This window comes from Hemiscyllium ocellatum, chromosome 21 (genome assembly GCF_020745735.1).
Source record: "Hemiscyllium ocellatum isolate sHemOce1 chromosome 21, sHemOce1.pat.X.cur, whole genome shotgun sequence".
Taxonomy (NCBI): Eukaryota; Metazoa; Chordata; class Chondrichthyes; order Orectolobiformes; family Hemiscylliidae; genus Hemiscyllium; species Hemiscyllium ocellatum.
The window spans coordinates 53,607,003-53,625,438 of record NC_083421.1 but is presented as its reverse complement, the minus strand read 5'-3'; the positions used below and the strand labels follow the sequence as shown (position 1 = coordinate 53,625,438).

General features: G+C 39.9%; 1 protein-coding gene across 2 annotated transcripts in view; it reads left to right on the top strand.

Moving 5' to 3' along the window:
* Window positions 1-18,436, top strand: part of nup188 (nucleoporin 188) — a 100,040-nt gene that overhangs the window by 51,128 nt on the left and 30,476 nt on the right. Inside the window, exons 24-30 of one of the 2 annotated variants that reach the window (XM_060841481.1) lie at window positions 2,434-2,567; window positions 3,796-3,902; window positions 8,015-8,104; window positions 8,279-8,395; window positions 8,511-8,680; window positions 13,695-13,764; window positions 16,314-16,381. In XM_060841481.1, coding sequence (XP_060697464.1) covers window positions 2,434-2,567; window positions 3,796-3,902; window positions 8,015-8,104; window positions 8,279-8,395; window positions 8,511-8,680; window positions 13,695-13,764; window positions 16,314-16,381 — 756 coding nt within the window. Of the gene's footprint in view, window positions 1-2,433; window positions 2,568-3,795; window positions 3,903-8,014; window positions 8,105-8,278; window positions 8,396-8,489; window positions 8,681-13,694; window positions 13,765-16,313; window positions 16,382-18,436 lie in introns of both variants that reach the window. The other variant, XM_060841480.1, reaches the window with a different exon arrangement.

Sequence of the window (18,436 nt, the reverse complement as noted above, 5' to 3'; positions counted from 1 at the left end):
GTTAAGTTGGGATGATCTGTTGGGTCGAAAAGTTATTTGGTATTTTGTTTTCCTTTGTGTTTCATTCGGTAATCTTGTAAATAAATTCTATTTTGTTTAAAACTTGGTGGTTTCACTAGCTGCATCCCTCCTGGAATATCCATATTACACCTGTTTAAAACAACTAGCAAAGTTACGGTCTGGGTTACCTTGAAGTGTTTTGAAGGGGGTCTGGCCTGTTCTATAACTGTTTCTCACCTAGGAAGTGAATGGCTTTTGCAAGGTCTGTGAAGGTTTGTAGCTCAGGTTGAGGTTTAAGGTGTAGGTTTGCTCGCTGAGCTGTAGGTTTGGTATCCATGGATCAAACCTACCGCTCAGTGAGCAAACCTACACCCTAAAGTGAGTGGCTAATTTGCATGCAGTAAGTTCTGACAGACAGCAAATTATAGACGATCAGATAATCTTTTTTGTGTGATGTTGAATGAGGATTAAATATTGGCCAAGTGTTTGGAGCCAATTCTCCTCTAATTTGAGATACTACCATGGGTTTTTTTGGGGGGCAGAGGGCAGAAGGAGCCCCTGATTAATGTCTGATCTGAAAAATGGCGCATCTGACCGAGCAACATTTCCTCAGAGCATTGAAGTACTGTGAAAGTAACTATATTTTATGAATTGAAAAATAGACACCACTTACAATATAATGTTACGTGGTCAAACTGATTTACCTTTGCTGCTGAAGACCAGATTTGGCCAAAGTAGACTGGGAACAGCTGCCTCTGGGTAATTAGACAGCATCACAGTGGTAGGGGGGTTATTAAAATGGAATTGGTGAGAGTGCAGGCCCAAAATGGTCCCTGTAGGAGGGAATGTTGGAGCAATATGCCCAAAGAACACTGGATGTCTAGCAATGTTTAGGGCGAGATAAGGAAAAGAGCTTTGTACAAAGGGAGCAAACCCACGGAGACTCTAGAGTATTTTAAGTGCAGTGGTGAACTGGGAATGCAATTAAGAAAACAAAAGAGGGGGCATGAAGAATGCTGGTGATTAAGATTATAGGGAGATCCCAGTATGATCTAAAATGTATGAGAAGGAAGAAGATAACCAGAGAAAGTGTAGGGACCGTTAGGAAGTAGAAGGCAATCTGTATGGAACTAGAGAATATTAGTGTGATGCAAAACAAGTGCTTTCATATGTCTTCACTTTGAAAGAGAAGGATGTAGGTACAGAATTCAAGAAGATATACTTTGAGGTTCTTGAGCAGTTTGACATTGAGTGATGAGACATTGGAGGTTTTTCGTGGGCTTAATAGTGGGCTGAACACCAAGTCTGGATGAGTTTATCCTAGATTATTGTGGTGAATTAGATTAGATTAGGTACCCTACAGTATGGAAACAGGCCCTTCGGCCCAACAAGTCCACACCAACCCTCCGAAGAGTAACCCATCCAGACCCATTCCCCTACTTTATATTCACCCCTGATACTATGGACAATTTAACATGGCAAATTTACCTGACCTGCGCATCTTTGGATTGTGGGAGGAAACCGGAGCACCCGGAGGAAACCCACGCCGACACTAAGAATGTGCAAACTCCACACAGACAGTCGTCCAAGGCTGGAATTGAACCCGAGTCCCTGATGCTGTGAGGCAGCAGTGCTAACCACTGAACCACCATGTCGCTCCCTAGCAATGTTTAAGGCGAGATAAGGAAAAGATTGAGATGTATAAGATTGAGGATCATAGGTTGGGTAGTAAGCAGCTGTTTTCTTTGGTTTCAATCAAAAGGATCATAAATTTTAAGATGAAAAACAGAAGGTTTAGTCGGAATTTGAAGACCTTTTTAGGTTGAGAGGGTGGTGGGAATGTGGAATGCACTGCCTTGGAAGGGGAGGTAGTTGAAACGGGAAACCTCCAAAGTATTTGGGTAAGCACTTGCAATGTCATAGCATTCGAGTCTAATGGTCCAAGTGCTAGCAAGTGAGGCTAGTGTAGATTTAGAGTCTTTTTTTTAGTGCAGACTTGATGGTTTTAAGGACATCTTATAATTCTCTGATGCAAATAGGAGTAAGAGAATAGAGTAATTACAATTAGACAAGTTCTGTGAGGAGTTGAGTGTGATGTTGGAAAAACACAGCAGGTCAGGCAGCATCTGAGGAGCAGGAAAATTTACGTTTCAGGCATGCATTCCTTGTTCCTGATGAAGGGCTTATGCCCGAAACGTCGATTCTCCTCCTTGGATGCTGCCTGACCTGCTGTGCTGTTCCAGCACCACACTCTTGACTCTCATCTCCAGCATCTGCAGTCCTCACTTTCTCCAAGTTCTATGAGGGCTTTGTAACTATGAAACTTGCCTTATCCCTCATGTTGAGCACTTATGCAGCTACTTGTTTTGACAATTTAGAAATACAAATTTTATCCAATTTTCTGCTTTTTTTTCTTTTTTCTTCCCAATGCAGCTGTGGATCTGAAGGATCCGGCCAAACACTCATTCAGACCATCAAGCTAGCGTTTTCTATAACTAACAATGTCATCAAACTGAAACCATCATCAGAAGTAGTTTCGCCATTGGAACAGGCCCTAACACAACATGGTATGTAATAATTGTGGGGTGCAATGAATGATCAAAAATAATATTTGGAGCAGGATGAAATAGTTACTGCTGCTGGTGTTATGCAATGATTTTAAACTGTTAGTGTGCTGTCCAACATAACATTTATCATTTGCTGATGTTATAGTTCCAAAGAGGCATTTAATGACACATTTTGGCTTTACAAAAGGATTGAAGTTAACCAATTACAAACCAGAGGAAAATAATGAAGTTCATTTTACTGTATGTGTTGTTTGTAAATCAACTGTGTTCAGTTATGTAGAATTGGAGGACATTAACTGATCTTTCACTTGAGTACAAAAAGGCACTTGCTAAAACTGTGGTATAGCTCAGTTAAGGGGCGTATGCTTGTTATGTTTCGCTTTGAATACAAGTTAAACTGAGTAAAGATTGGCTTTAGAATTATTCTTCGTCTGTCCAGATTATATCAATAGGTACTCTGCTATTCATAGTTACTCTGATTTGAAATGCACAGACTACTTCTGAATCTGGGTGGATTATTGATTATAGTTTGTCCAGACAAATGTTATCTATGTTCTGAAGAGGTGTCCTATTGGACTTGAAATGTTTACTCTGTTTCTCTCACCACAGATGCTGTCAGACTACTGAGTTTCTCCAGTTGTTTGTTCATGATTTTGATTTCTGTTAACCCTACACTGCTTCTATTGCTCTCTGCTTTGGAACATTGAGAGTGTAATTCAGTTTATATTAATTGTGTTTTCTGTAATTTCAGTTAGATTGTTGTGCCTTTTTCCATATTATCTTTTGAGCTGGCTGAGGAGCATTGCTTTTTCAAGTAGATGTAGATGAGTTTAAGTTTGGAAACACTTACATTAACTGGCTGGTTTGACAGATTAGAAATCAAAGATGAAGTCATATTTGGGGTAAGAGGGACAATAAATCTGGAACATAAAGACTCTGTCCATTGAGCAGAGTGGCAGACTGCGATGATGTAGTGGGAAATAGAGTTTGGCCACAAAGTGGGCACGTGTAATCTTGGTCTTTGAATGACTCATCACTTAGCACTTGCCCTTTACTCCCACCTCAACATCGCTGACTTCTGAAAAATGAACAAATAGCGAATCTTTTGCTGTACCTTCTGTAACGTCTGGTGGTGCTAATATGATAATTGGAACTCAGTTCTTGCAGCCTGGATAATATTAAACCTGTTTTGTTTGGTTTAATTTTATACTTGTGTTACCTATTTCAGGTACCCATGGTAATAACTTAATAGCAGTTTTGGCAAAGTATATATACCACAGGCATGATCCTGCATTGCCACGCCTTGCTATCCAGCTCCTAAAGAGACTTGCAATGGTAAGTTATTTTTTGAAGTTCATGTGTCCTATAACATGTAAGATCAGAAGTAAGTCCACCTCATCTGCTCTGCTATTGTGTGATCATGACTGATCTGATAATCTGGCACCCTCTCCTCATTTCTGATGAAGGGCTCTGGCCCGAAACGTCGAATTTCCTGTTCCTTGGATGCTGCCTAACCTGCTGTGCTTTAACGAGCAACACATTTTCAGCTCTGATCTCCAGCATCTGCAGACCTCACTTTTTACTCACTGATCTGATAATCCTCAACTCTGCTTTCTTGCCTCATCTCATAACTCTTGATTCTTTTACTGATTAAAACTCTTATTCAATCTTGAACGTACCCAGTGACTCAGCTTTGCCAGCTGCCTATGGTTAAGGATTCCACAGATTGATTACCCTCAGAGTAAAAATTACTCTTCATCTGTGTCTTAAATTGGTGACCCCTTATTGTATTAGGCCTTTTTGTCATAGACTGTCTCGAAAGGGAATCTAACACCTCTATGTCCACTCTGCCAAGCCCCCTAAGAATCATCTTTTTTTCAATGAGATCTCCTCTCATTCTTCTAAACACCAATGAGTACAAGTCTAATTGATTCAGCCTGCATGCTCAGTGTCAACGTAGTGAACCTTCTCTAGACTGCCTCCAATGCCTGTCTGTCCTTCCTTTGGCGAGGGAACCAAATTGTCCAGTATTCTAGGTCAAGTCTAACTAGTGCATTGCAGAGCTTTATCAAGGCCCTCCACAATTGTTACACCATATTCCCTTTGAAATAAATTGCAACAATCCATTAACCTTCCTTATTATCTCCTGAACTTGGGTGTGAACTTTTGATTCGTGCAAGGGGGCCCCAAATCCCTGTGCTGCAAAGAGGGAAAAAAAACCCTCTGTGTTCATAGCTTACTGACATCTCATGCCCAGCCTGACTGGTGTATCAAGATAGTATCTAGATTCACGTATCAAGAGTGCTGAGTTGAGCAAGAGTCTGAGACAACAGGTGCAGTAAAAGGGTATGTTGGGTGAGGAATTAGGTTTATGTTGTAAGTGTGTGAGGATGTTAACTAATTCTGAGAGTGCTTTAACTTGGAGTGCTAGCGTTTCATGTTACTTTAGGGACTATGACCGGCAGCATTCAAAATGAGCTAAGGGTGAGATCACGTGCATACTTATCTTGTCTGTCTGGCCATTCATTTTGACCCTGACTGATCTTCTCCCTTTATTTCAAATTCTCTGCTTGCTCCACATTTTTGAGATTGGAAATCAATTTATCTATATATTTAATGACAGAGCATCCAGAAATCTTTAGGATCCGTAATTCCTCAAATTCACAGCTCTCTTCGTCTTAATCCAAAATTATTGACACCTTATCCTAAGGTTGTATCTTGATGTTCTAGATTTCCTAAACAAGGAGCAACAAGCTGTGTGACTAGCATGTCGAGATCCTTTGGGACATGTAATGCAGATTACAGTAATTTTTCAATGTTGTTTTGTTAATTCCGGTGCTATAATCCTGATTCAACAATTACATTTACAGAAACAGATTTGCTTTATACTTTAGTGGTCATTTGTAGCTGCATGTTTAATTTATGTTCATCTTTGGACCAAATCTATAGCCAGGCTTCAACTGAGAGTTATGGACTCAGGTGTACTTTGGGTTGAGAATCCATTGGCTCAAAGTTGAATAGGTAGTGCATACTATTCTTAAGTAATGTAAAACCTATAAATCAACAAATAACAGGACTTCAATAAAAATAGAGAAATAATTATGAGTAACTTTAATCTTGTTGATTGGATTATTTAAATTGGAAAGTGTAGCTACAACAATTAATTCATAGACTGCATTAGGAATAGTTTTCTCGAGCAATGTGTCATGGAGCCAACCAGTGAGTAGGCTATTTTAAATCTGGTAATGGGCAGTGAGGCAGGTTTAATAAATGACTACCTAGTAAAAGATCCTCCAGGAAGAAGTAGTTATGAATGTAATTTTCAGTTCGAGAGCGAGAAACTTGGTTCAGAAACAATTGTGTTTAACTTAAGAGAAATCACAGTGAAATTACCGTACGCAAGCAGTGGCAGACATTTGAGATAATTCATTATTCTCAGCAAAAAATACATCCCAGTTAGGAAAGAAGATTGACTAAGGAAGTTCAGAAGAGTATTAAGTTGAAAGGAAAGGCATATAAGGAGGCCAGAGTCAGTGATAGCACTGAAGACCAGGATAAATCCAGATTCTAGCAAAGTAGGACTAAAATGATGATAGAAAATAAACTACAAGGGCAAACTAACAAGGAATATAAAAACTGAGCTTCTGTAAATATATAAGGTCAACGTGAATATAGGTCTCTCAGAAAATGGATCTGAGGAGATGATTTTATGGAATAAGGAAATTAAAGAAGAGTGAAATACTTTCCATCAGTTTTTACAGAGGAAGATACTTTAAATTTCCTCTTATACTAAAGAATATGAGGGAGGAATCAAGTACTATTATTATTACTAAAGAAGTGATATTGGGCAAACTATTGGGACTAAAGGCAGAGACGTCTGTTGGCTTTGATACCTTGATTCCGAGGATCCTTTTTTTAAAAAAGCAAGAGATAGTGGAAATATTGGTTGTAATTTTGCAAAAATAATCAGGTACTGGAGAAATACTAGATGATTGGAAAACTGCTGATGTGGCATCCCTATTCAATCAGGAACAGCGGCAAAAAGCAGGCTGAATTGTCAAATATCTATTTGTTGGAAAAATACAGGTCATTATGCTGTAACGTGCGTTTAGTTAACGTGAATTTACCATAATGTGATTGACAAATTGGGGACATGGTTTCTAAAGCTTGAACTTTTATCAAGTGGTTACATCGCCAACACTTTAAGCGCTATTTCTAAAGTGTGATTTTCCTATAACAAGTGATTACACAAGAATATAACCATCACATTAATGTGGCGACCAGAATCAAATGCAATAATGTACGTGTGGCCTAATCTAAGTCTAGTAATGCTGCAACGTGTCATTCTGACTCTTACTCAGTTCCCTGACCAATAAAGGCAAGCATGCCATGTACCTTCTTTACCAGCCTGTCAACTTGTGTGGCCATTTTCAGGGAGCTATGGACTTGAACCCCAAGATCCCTCTGTATATCACTGCTGTTCAGGATCAGCCATTAACTGCATACTTTTCTTTAATATTTGATTTCTCAAAGTGCAGCATCTCTCACTTATCCAGATTAAATTACATTTGCCGTTTCTCCTCCATATCTGCAACTGATCTATAACCTGTTGTATCCTTTAACAACCTTCTACACTATCCACGACTGCCCTGGTCTTTGTATCATCTGCAAACTTACTAATCTACCCATGTACAGTTTTATCCAAGTCACTTATATATACCACAAACAGAGCTCCCAGTATGGTTCCCCTAGTCATGGACCTCCAGCCAGCAAAACACCATTCTACCACACCTGTCCGTCTTCTATAGGCAAGCCAATTGTGAATCCATGTGGTCAATTCACTATAAATCCCATGTATCTTAATCTTCTGGATGACCCTACCATAAAAGACCTTCAAAAGCCTTACTGGAATCCAGGTGGACAATGTATACTGCTGTACCCTCATTAATCACCTTTGTCATCTTCGTGGAAAAGTTCAATCAAGTTAATAAGGCATGACCTGCCCCCCACACGACCATGCTGACTGTCCCTAATGAAGCCATGATTTTCCAAGTGCGCATAAATCCTATCCCTAAGAAAGGTATCTGAAAAGCTAGGTAATGTTTCATAATTATTCTCCAGCATCTAGCTTCTGTTTTCAATCAGTTGATAATTAAATTGTGACATTGCGAGAATTGAAGGGAGGAGTGGGCAAGTAGATGTGATGAGAAGAGAAGGAATATGTGATCAGTGTGGAAGCTCAATTTACTATTCCTCTGTCGTTCTCTACTACCTTGCGACCCACCATGTTGTTTTAGTCCTCTTTAATAAAGCATAGAGAGTTTAGATTTTGAGACTGAAGGATACTAGGCAATGACAAAACAATTTGGAAACTGGTAAGTCGAAACAAGTCATATGAAAAACGAGTATGAATGCATGCCTTGAAACATTTCTTAATTGCTTTGCAGGTGGCCCCGATGTCCGTGTATGCCTGCCTTGGAAGTGATGCTGCAGCAATACGTGATGCGTTTCTTAATAGACTGCAGAGCAAGACAGAGGTGTTTATTTGTTGTTTTACAAAATATTAATGCTAAATGTTTATGCTGCTGACTCTAAGAGCAAATATACAATACATGTAGCACAGTTAGCATTCTGAAAGGGCATTTAACAACAAGAGCTGAGCAAGCATGTTCTTCCAAGTATTATTTAAAAAAACAATTTCTGTGATTTAGGACATGCGGATTAAGGTGATGATCCTGGAGTTTTTAACAGTTGCTGTGGAGACGCAGCCTGGTTTGATTGAGCTCTTCCTCAACTTAGAAGTGAAAGATGATGCTGTTGGATCAAAGGTGAGAAATAAAGACTAATCTGTCTATGGAGAGCTAACCTCCCAGTTGAGCAAAACATTGAATGTCACGTTGGCAATTTTAAATTAACAGACAGTTCAATGATGTATATTCACAGGAGTTTATTCTGGGAGAATGGAGCTGTCTCCAGGTGGTATTGGAATTCATAGACTCCAAGCAACAAGGAAAATATTGGTGTCCTCCTCTCATCCATCGTGCTGCCATTGCTTTTTTGCATGCACTGTGGCAGGATCGCAGGGATAGTGCAATGACCGTTTTACGAGCCAAGTATGTTTCTTTCTTTTCTGTAATTGCAAAGTATTTTTGCTTTATTCACAGCCTTGCATCATATTTTTGTTCCCACAGCAGCTATGTTTTTTTTAAAGAAAATTATCCATGTCCAGAATCCAGGAAATGTGCAGAATTAGTTAGGTTATTCTGACAGCTGTAGGATTGTGATACAATGCTTTTGGGAATATACAAAATAGTCCTTGTTAATGAGATTTGCACTCTAACTGGCTATGAGTAAACTCTTGTCAAACAGGAAGGTTGTTTTGCTATAGTAGATTTAATAGTCATGAGTTATACTGTGATTAGCCTCTCTGCTAGGAACGTAGAATTGCCTGCAGTCCACTGCACATTAACCTAATCTACTCTGATTGGATTTTTTTTCAACTTCATTGGCTGTGAGAACTGCTGGCAAGGCCATTTTCAATTGCAATCGAGAAGGTGGAGGAACTGCTACACTGCTGATGATTATATCACAGTCCTATTTGGGAAAGGTCAGGACTTTGTACCAGTGACGATGAAGAAACCGTGATCTGTTTCTGATTTCTTTTTACCCATGTGCTTACTTCCCCATGTTGTTGGTATTTACCATTTGTTATTGCAATGAGAAAAGGCCAATTCAGTTTTTAAAACAATTCTTTAAGGAAAAGTGACCATATTATGATGGGCTTTTCCATTTAAGTTTGAATATAGTGGATTTGATTTGAAACTACCGTCTTAAATCTAAATCAGAGGTAACTAAGTATGAGGGGGAAGTTAATTGTTTGTGAAAATACCTTTTGAAGGTCTGATGGTGTATAGATGATGGTTAATACTTCAAGAATTAATGTGTGGTTTATAACAAACATAAATTCCTTAAAGTCACAAAACCCAACAGGAGAAGTGAGGCATCCGTGGTTAACGAAGAATATTAAAACTTATGTTAGATCAAAGGAGAAGACTTGATTGCTGTTGTATAATGATCCCAGCTGCTGGCAATACTGGGCAAACCATTCCAGAGTGAAACCTGCCTTGATGGAGGATCAGGTTTATTGTTGCAAGTTGGTTTCTGTGGTGATCCAGTCATTGACATATTTGCAAGAGGCTGCCAATGTACTTTTAACAAAAGAACACCAAAGTTTATTTTACACACAAGAAAATTAAGACATGAATTTACATGACATAAGAACAATGTTGAAGCAATTGTGTTGTAAATATCAGGAATTCAACTGTAATACTCTCAACAACAACCTTAGAAATACTCAAATTTCAATGAAAAAATCATCCTATTTTCATTTCTTCTTTAGTTTACATATGTTTTTGATTTATTTCTTGCAAATTTCTGCATTTACTCAATGCTGATTTCTTTAGGTAATGTCTCTTCATGAGACCCTTAAACAGCTAATGTGGGTCACTTGCTACTTAACATGGATTCCTTAAGCACAGCCTTTGTTGTTTGAGCTTTGTTACTGGCGTTAAATCACTTGAGCCCTTTTTCTTTAATCTATTCTGACTGTTTTAGAAACTGCTAAGCTTTGCTGTCTCAGAAACTTGCGCACTTGCTGACTACATGGCTCTCTTTCTTTTAAAAGAGCTGGTGCTGTTGGTCTCCCTGTGCCTTTGAACAATTGGCATGGCAGCAGCCTTATTTTTTGCTCTCTTCAACTCGTTATTCCATAAAACACTGAACTACTCACCTCAAGGTTTTTTTTAAAGGTATCATTTAAATAGATGTAAGCACATTTCCAGATTCAGCAATATCACTCAATTTAAAAAAAAAACTCAACCTACAAAAGGTAGAGTTACAAATCAAGCTTAAAGCTGCACATGCTTTGTCCTTTTGAGAATCCAATAGTTTACAATAGTATAATCTATCCTGTCAGTTGCCAAAGAGGAGTCTTCCTGAGAATTGGGAGCACTTTGAAAATCAATAATGAAAGTCTCTGAAGCTAATAAAAGGGAGAATAGAATGTGAATATAATCTAAGAAACTGCATAAAATTGGAGCGGAAAAAACTTCTGCCGGCATGTAAAAAGGAATCAGTTAGGAAAGACAAATATAGATCCATGACAGCCAGCTAAATAATTCTGTCTTCATGGAGAAACGAAAAAGTAATCCCTGAGAAATACTAGAGCTCCAAAGGACTAGTGAGAATGAGGAGCTAGAAGAATTGGTCTTATTAAAAATAAACGTAGAATTGGATAAATTAGTGGGAATGAAAGTTGACAAATCTGCAGGGCCTGATGAACGCGATTGCAGAATATTGGAGGAGATAGCTATGGAAATGAGATAAATTTGAGGTTTTAAGACTAATGTAAGAATAAAAATAAACCATTTGGCTCATTAAATTTGCTTTGCCATTTAGTTAGATCATGATGATCAGATCATCCTCAACTTTACTTTCCTCCGTTTTTACTCAACCTTGATTCCCATAAGGATTAAAAATCTCTATCTCAGCCTTGAATATGTGCAGTAAAGAATTCCATAGATTTATTATCCTTCTGAGAGAAGTTCCTCCTCCTGTGTCTCAAATGTGTGATCACTTATTCTGAGATTATGCCCGTTGGTCTGAGTCACTCAGAGGCAGACAGGCAGAGGTGGACATGCGCAGACAGAGAGGCACACAGAGGGAGAGAAAGACTCTGAGAGAAAGATGCACACAGAGAAAGACAGACAGACAGACATGCAGACACAGGCAGGGAGGGAGAGCCGCGCAGGCAGATGCAGGGAGCGAGAGACACGTGGGCAGCGAGGGACACACTGGAAAGGGAGACATGTGGCACAGAAACACGCTGAAAGCGAGAGAGATACACAGACATAGAGGCGCGCGCGACACACAGACACAGAAAGGGGGCAGAGAGAGCCACAGACAGAGGGGGAGAGAGAGAGAGAGAGAGACAGACAGACACACGGTGGAGGGGGGGGGGAGGTGAAGAAGGAGGGAGAGATGCAGGCAGATGGTGGGGGGGGGGGGGGGACGCACGCAGTCAGAGATTGCAAGCTAAGACGATGCAAAATCTCCAGAGAAAACCACTCATGAGGGTGTCCAAACCCAGGGAAATGCTCCTCCAAACCCATACTGGCTCTCTGTTTGTTGCTGATAAGCTTGCAACAGATGCAGGAGAGAAACAGCTTGCGGTTGGAGGGGCAGCGAAAATCAGTGCCAGAAGTGAGGGAGTCTCTTGGATGGGGAAACCAGGGTCTTGGAGGAAAAGTGGAGATGTGGGGTTGTGAGACACAGTTAAATAAGCCTTGGTGTGTTGCAATGAAACAGCATGAGATGAACAGCAAAGCTTGGGAAATAATAAAATGTGATCAACTATTAAGGTAGATGTTAGTCGATGAGTCATTTCTGAGGCTTTGGAGCAAATGTTTACATCAGAGTTTCAACAAAGACTGAAAAATTGAAAGAAAAATTTGATTTGTTGTCATACTGTATTTTGTTAGAAAATACAATGACAAGTGTTGTACATTGTTGCTGCTCTGTGACGCCACCTTAAAACACAAGTAAATCAAAATATATAATACAAAAGGCATAAAAATGAAGAAATAAAGTAAGTTATTTTAGGTCCTCATAATCCTCCTTGTTAAGTGCTCCATCTGGTGACCAGGCACGAATCTCCTTTACTGCGCCGCTGGAGTGAAAGTTGTCACTCTTCACCATCTCACCTCCACTGATGCCCTCACCCATTGAGTCCTTGCTACCTCGCCAATGCAGACCCTACCAGTACAGTTGGGTACTGCTCCAGCCCAAACTCGACTCCACCTCTGCAGAGTCTACTTCAGGCCCACCTTGTCAATGTAGCCACTGCTAATACGGGTATCGTTCTGACCCTAAACACACCTCTGCAATACCTCCATGAATCTGCGCTGAATGCAGATGCTGCCAGGAACTCAAACTCGTCTTGCAGCAGTAGTCATGGTTGGTGCAAGGACTGTTTGATGATGCAGAAGCCCCAGGATCCCAAACTCGACTCGGCTGTCGCTACCACGGTTCTGTGCTGGGCCCTGCTTGGGTCCAGCCCCGCTTCTGCTGTTGTCATTACCAAGCTCTTTACCAAGAGTAGGTAAAATCAAATAGAAGAAGGAGGGGGAAAAAAATGAGAGATAAAGAAAATGAAAAGAAAAGTGGTTGGAGCAGATGAGCCCAGGGTTCAGGAGCTCTGCTCTACTGCTGATGGAGTTTTTAAGGGAAGTAGGAAGAAACAATATCTGGATATGGAGTGGTTGTTCATTAAAAGTCCGTTCCCAAAGAGGGCAAGGTGGATGATCAGAAACTGCTGGGAATTAAGATAGGTTACATTTGGATAATGGTTTAAAACTTGAAATTAAGAAATTCTCAGCAAGAACAAACAATATCAACACAGTTATCTTTGGAATAGAGGAAGAAGTTAGGGAGGGGTCCTGAATAGGATTAGAACAAAGCTTTTTCCTCATACCCTACAATACATGGAAATGCGTAACTGTGCTGAAGATAAAAATAATAAAGTAATTTGGAATAATTCCTATTTCATTTGCCTCAGTTGCAATAAAGACATGGCGTCAGTAGGCACAAAAGAAAAATAAACAATTTGGAAGAATGTTCAATTGGTTTTTAGCATTCTGCTCAGCCAAATCATAAATAATGATTTTTGAAGTTAAATTGCGATCACTTTCATATTGTGGGATCCTGATATGTCACATTGCAAAATCCTGTGTTGGAAGCTAGAGAAAAGAAGTGGCTGTTAAATTCAGCAAGCATTCAGCTCCTGACAGTGAATTTGGAGGTTCCTTTCATGGTGAATCAATAGGCATTTTTAGCTTAACACATTGCTTAACTGTATCCTGTTTGAAGATTTGGCAATTTGAAGCAAGTCGATAAAAACTGAAACACTAAATTGCTCTCTCAATTGACACAAGCAAGTACAAAGGTGCACTTTAACATCTTGAAATTTACAGGTTAATGTGCTTAATTTGCATTTTATTATCAATGCCTTTTGTGGATGCAGTATTTTGTTTGAGACTACTGTTCTATGCAATGGATTTTATTTTTCAGAGATCAGTTCTGGGAAAATTTGACATCTGTGCTTTTTGGAGAGCTGCCAGCACCCTGTAACATTACAGAGGTATAACATGGAAACATTTTTTAATAGCCTGATTTTCAGTAAGTTACTGTTCTTCAGAGAGCACCATTTAACTCTATCCAGGTCTTCTGCATTTCAATAGGAAGCTTTGGCTACAAATCTCTATCAGTATCACATAGGCATGGTTGAGGGAGGATCAGGACTGCAGTAAGGAAGGATGATATCTTAGAAGTATTTTCAATTGAGACCACCTGGATAGAATTTGAAAGGGCCAAACAGTTTATGGCTGTACTGTAGACCCCTAAATAGTTGCGGAGAGATAGAAAGACCGATACATAAGCAAAGCTCAAAAGTATAAAAATGATAGGTTTCAACATCTGCAATATTAACTGGTATAGATAAAATGTGAAAGGCTTGTTGGGGAGGAATTCTTAAAACTGGTCCAGGAGAGTTTTTTAAGCCAGCACATGGAAAGTGCAGCAAGTGAAGGGGTGGTGCATTACCTAATGTTAGGGAATGAAGTCTGGAAATGATAGATGTGGCAATAGGCGAACATGTCAGTGATGGTGACCATAACTTAGTAAGATATAAAGTAATTTTATGTATAAGAACAAAGATGGACTGGAATTAAAGGTTGTGAATTGGAGTGATTGATTTTAGTAAGACCGGATCTGGGTGCAGGTAAATCTACATCTGAGCAGTTGGGAAACATTAAAAGGGTTATGGAGAGAGTGCAGCAAAAAATGTTTTAATTAAAGTGAAAGGTGGATCGACAAGTGCAAGGAATCAAAGATTGAATAAGAAAAATGAAAGGAAGCTTGTGGTAAATACTGAAGGCTTCAACAGAATGTTGAATTGCCAGTTGCCTAGTGGAGTATGGAAAGAGCAGGGGTTTGCTTTTTTAAAAAAAAAGGAAGTGGAGAGCGAAGAGTGAATAAAACACTGATGGGTAGCAGTAAGGAAAATAGGCCTTTCATTAGGGGCAAGAAAAGAACCTGAGAAAGAGTAGGGCCCATTAGGGAGCCAGAAGATGAAGCTGAGTTTTTAAATTATTACTTTGCATATGTGTTCACAATAAAGGACAGCATTGGTCTAGAAATCCGGGAGAGGCCTGTGATATACTTGACCAAATTAGCATTGAGCAAGAGAAAGTATTTGTAGTTTTAGCAGGTTTAAAACTGGATAAATCCCAAGACCCAGATGTGCTGTATCCAAGACTGCTGCAAGAGACAGACAAAGCTGCTGACATTCATTTTCACACCCCCACTGGCCACAGTAGGGGTGTCAGTGGACTGGAGGACAGCTAATATGGTAGTTATTTAAGAAGGATGGTGGGCATAAATAAGGCAAGTGTAGGCCAGTGAGTCTAATATTTGTGGTAGAGAAATCCTTGGAAAAACTTCTGAGGGGACAGAATTTCCACTTGGAGAGTTAAGAATTCATTTCATTCAGAAAGCTAAATGTCTAGATGAGGGTAATGCAGTTGATGATGTCCACATGAACTTGAGACTTTTGACAAATCTTGCATTATGGACTGGTTTAAAAAAAAGCAAGAGTCCAAGGGATCCAGGCCAATATGGCAAACTGAATCCAAAATTAGCAGAGGCTGATTATCGAAAGGTTATTTTTGTGACTGAAAGCCTCTGTCCAGTGGCGTACTACAGGGTTCAGTGCTGGATCCCGTGCTGTTTGTTGTCTATTATTGTTCTAGATGTGAATATAGGAGCAGTATATGCACAGATGACACAAATATTGGTGTGGTAAATAATGAGGAAAGCTTTTGACCACAGGATAATGTCGGTGGGCTGAACACTAGCAGTTGGAATTTAATCCTGAAAAATGCAAGGTAATCCATTTTGGGAGGATAAACAAGGCAAGGGAATACATTTTGAATGATAAGAACCTGGGAATCAGAGATGCACTGGGGTGCATGTACAGAAATCCTTGAAAGCAGGTTAAGACATACGGGAGACACATCTTTATTCCTGAAGAAGGGCTCATGCCCGAAACGTCGATTCCCCTGCTTCTTGGATGCTGCCTGACCTGCTGCGCTTTTCCAGCAACACATTTTCAGCACACATCTTTATTAGTCAAGGCATTGCATGCAAACGCAAGGAGATTGCAGTGGAGCTGTATATAACATTAATTAGGGCACAGCTGGAGTTCTGGTCACCACAGTAAGAAAGATGTGATTGCATTTGGGAGGGCGCCGAAGTGGTTCACCAGGAAGGGGATGGTGCAGGTTGAAGCAGATTTAAGATAAGGAGCAGATGTTTAGAGGGCATTTGAGGATATTGTTCTTCACCCAGAGAATTGTGAATATCTGGAACTCACTCCTTAAAAGGATGTTGGAGGCAGAAGCCCTCAAGACATTGAAGAACTATTTAGATGAGCACCGTTAGCATCCAAAGCTGCAGTCCAAGTCCTGGAAAACAGGATTAGAGGAAATGAATGTTTGACTTAAACAACACAATGTGCCAAAAGAACTCTTAACTATGAATAACACTGCTGAAGTATTGTGTAGCTTCTGTGAAGTTAATTCAACCTATTCAGTATTAATGAATTGTGTAATGTTAATTCTTCTGATACAGAAGAGTGTGCTGGAAACTTGTGCCTTCACCCTGAAGATCATCTGCCTGGAAATTTACTATGTTGTCAGGTACAACTTCTTTCCTATTTCCTTTTTGTTTTCTTGACATGTGGAGATTGCTGCTGCAGTCAGCATTTGTTGCCTACCGCTGAATACCCTTGATCTGGTTTTGCTTGCAAGGCCATTTCAGAGGGCAGGTAACAGTCAGCAGCATTACTGTAGTCTGGAGTCACGTGTTGGTCATTGCAGACAAGGATGACAGATATCCTTCTTTAAAGGATGTTAAGAACATAGAACAGTGCAGTACACGCCTTTCGGCCCTTGATGTTGTGCTGACAATTTATCCTACTCTAAGATCAAACCAACCTACATACCCTTCATTTTACTCTCATACATTTGCTTATCCAAGAGTTGCTTAAATATCCCTAATGTATTTGATTCTACTACCACTGCTGGCAGTGCATTCCAGTCGTCCACCACTCTGACATCTCCCCATAACCTTCCTCAATCACCTTAAAATTTTGTCTCCTCATGATAACCCTGGGAAAAAGTCTCTGGCTATCCACTCCATCGATACCTCTCCTCATCTTGTACACCTCTATCAAGCCACATTTCATCCTCCTTTGCTCCGGTGAAAAAAACTCTATCTCCCTCAACCTCTTTTCATAAGATATGCCCGCTCGTCCGGGCAACATTCTGGTAAATCTCTACTTCACCCTCTCTAAAGTTTCCAAAACCTTCATGTAATGAGACCACAGAACTGAACACAATGTGGTCTAACTGGGGCTTTATAGAGCCACAGCATAACTTCGTGGCTCTTGAACTCAATCTCCCTACTAATGAAAGCCAACACCCCATATGCCTTCTTAACAACCTTACCAACATGGTTGGCAACTTTGAGAGATCTATGGATGTGGGCTCCAAGATCCCTCTGTTCCTTCACACTGTCTTTAACTCTGTACTCTGCATTCAAATTCAGCCTTCCAAAATGAATCCTCTTGACTAGATGTTCCACATCCCTTGTCACCCAACATTCTTTCACCCTACCATCCCTTACCATACTCTTAGTGGGGCAAACCTATACAGCACCTGCAGCAAGTGATCCCTAAACAACCTGCACATTTGTCATGCATTTCCCTGAGAATGTCTGTTTCCAATTTATGCTCTCCAGCTCCTGTCTTAATAGCATTCTAATTTCCCCCTCCCCCAATTAAATACTTTCCCAACTATCACTGAAATGCTCTCCCACTGAGAGATCTGACACCTGACTTGGTTCATTGCCAAGCACCAAATCCAATATAGATGTTAACGAACCAAATACGTTTTTACAGCAGTCGATGATAGTTGTCATGGTAATTCAATTTAAATAACACTAGCTGGCGTGGTGGAGTTGAATCCATGTCTGCAGAGCGTCACCCTGGGTGTTTGGATTGCTAGCCCAACTATATTATCATTATACCACCATTTCCCTGATTCAGAAACAGTAACAATTGTTTTTTCAGCAGTGTTATTTATTGAATAACAAGCTGTTCCTGTGATAGGAGATACTGGTGGATTACATCTTGATGCTGAAATGTCGATGATTGAGAAATTCCACTAGCTTAAGTAAATTAGAGCATGAAAACAATCTTATTTGGTGTTTCCATGCCACCTCTTAGGTAAAGAATGTTTCACACTTTTGTGTTTGAGACACAAATATGCTTGATCACTATCCTGAGTTGAATCCTGATCTTAAAAACTTATCCTTGTTTTCAAATTTCTTTGCAGCCTGGCCTTATCCCTCCCTAAATCCACCAGTCTTACTGTCCTTTAATTCTGGTCTTTTGAGCATCTTCTATTTTAGTTGTCGTACCTGCAACTGTGCTTTCAACTGTCAAGCCCTGAGCTCTGGCATTCACTCCGTAAATCTCTGCACCTAGTATTCTTAAGTTTTTGATTATGTTCACATGCTCTAAATTTCCTGCTGTTGTTTGGCTTTAGCAGCAACTTTACTGAGGTCTGTACTAGTTTATTTCAATTTGTTCAAGTCAATTACAGCAATGTTTAGAAAGTAAATAAAGCAGTCACCTGATAGGATTCCCTTTGGTTGGAACAAAATTTGGAGTTTTAGGACTAATGTTGTAG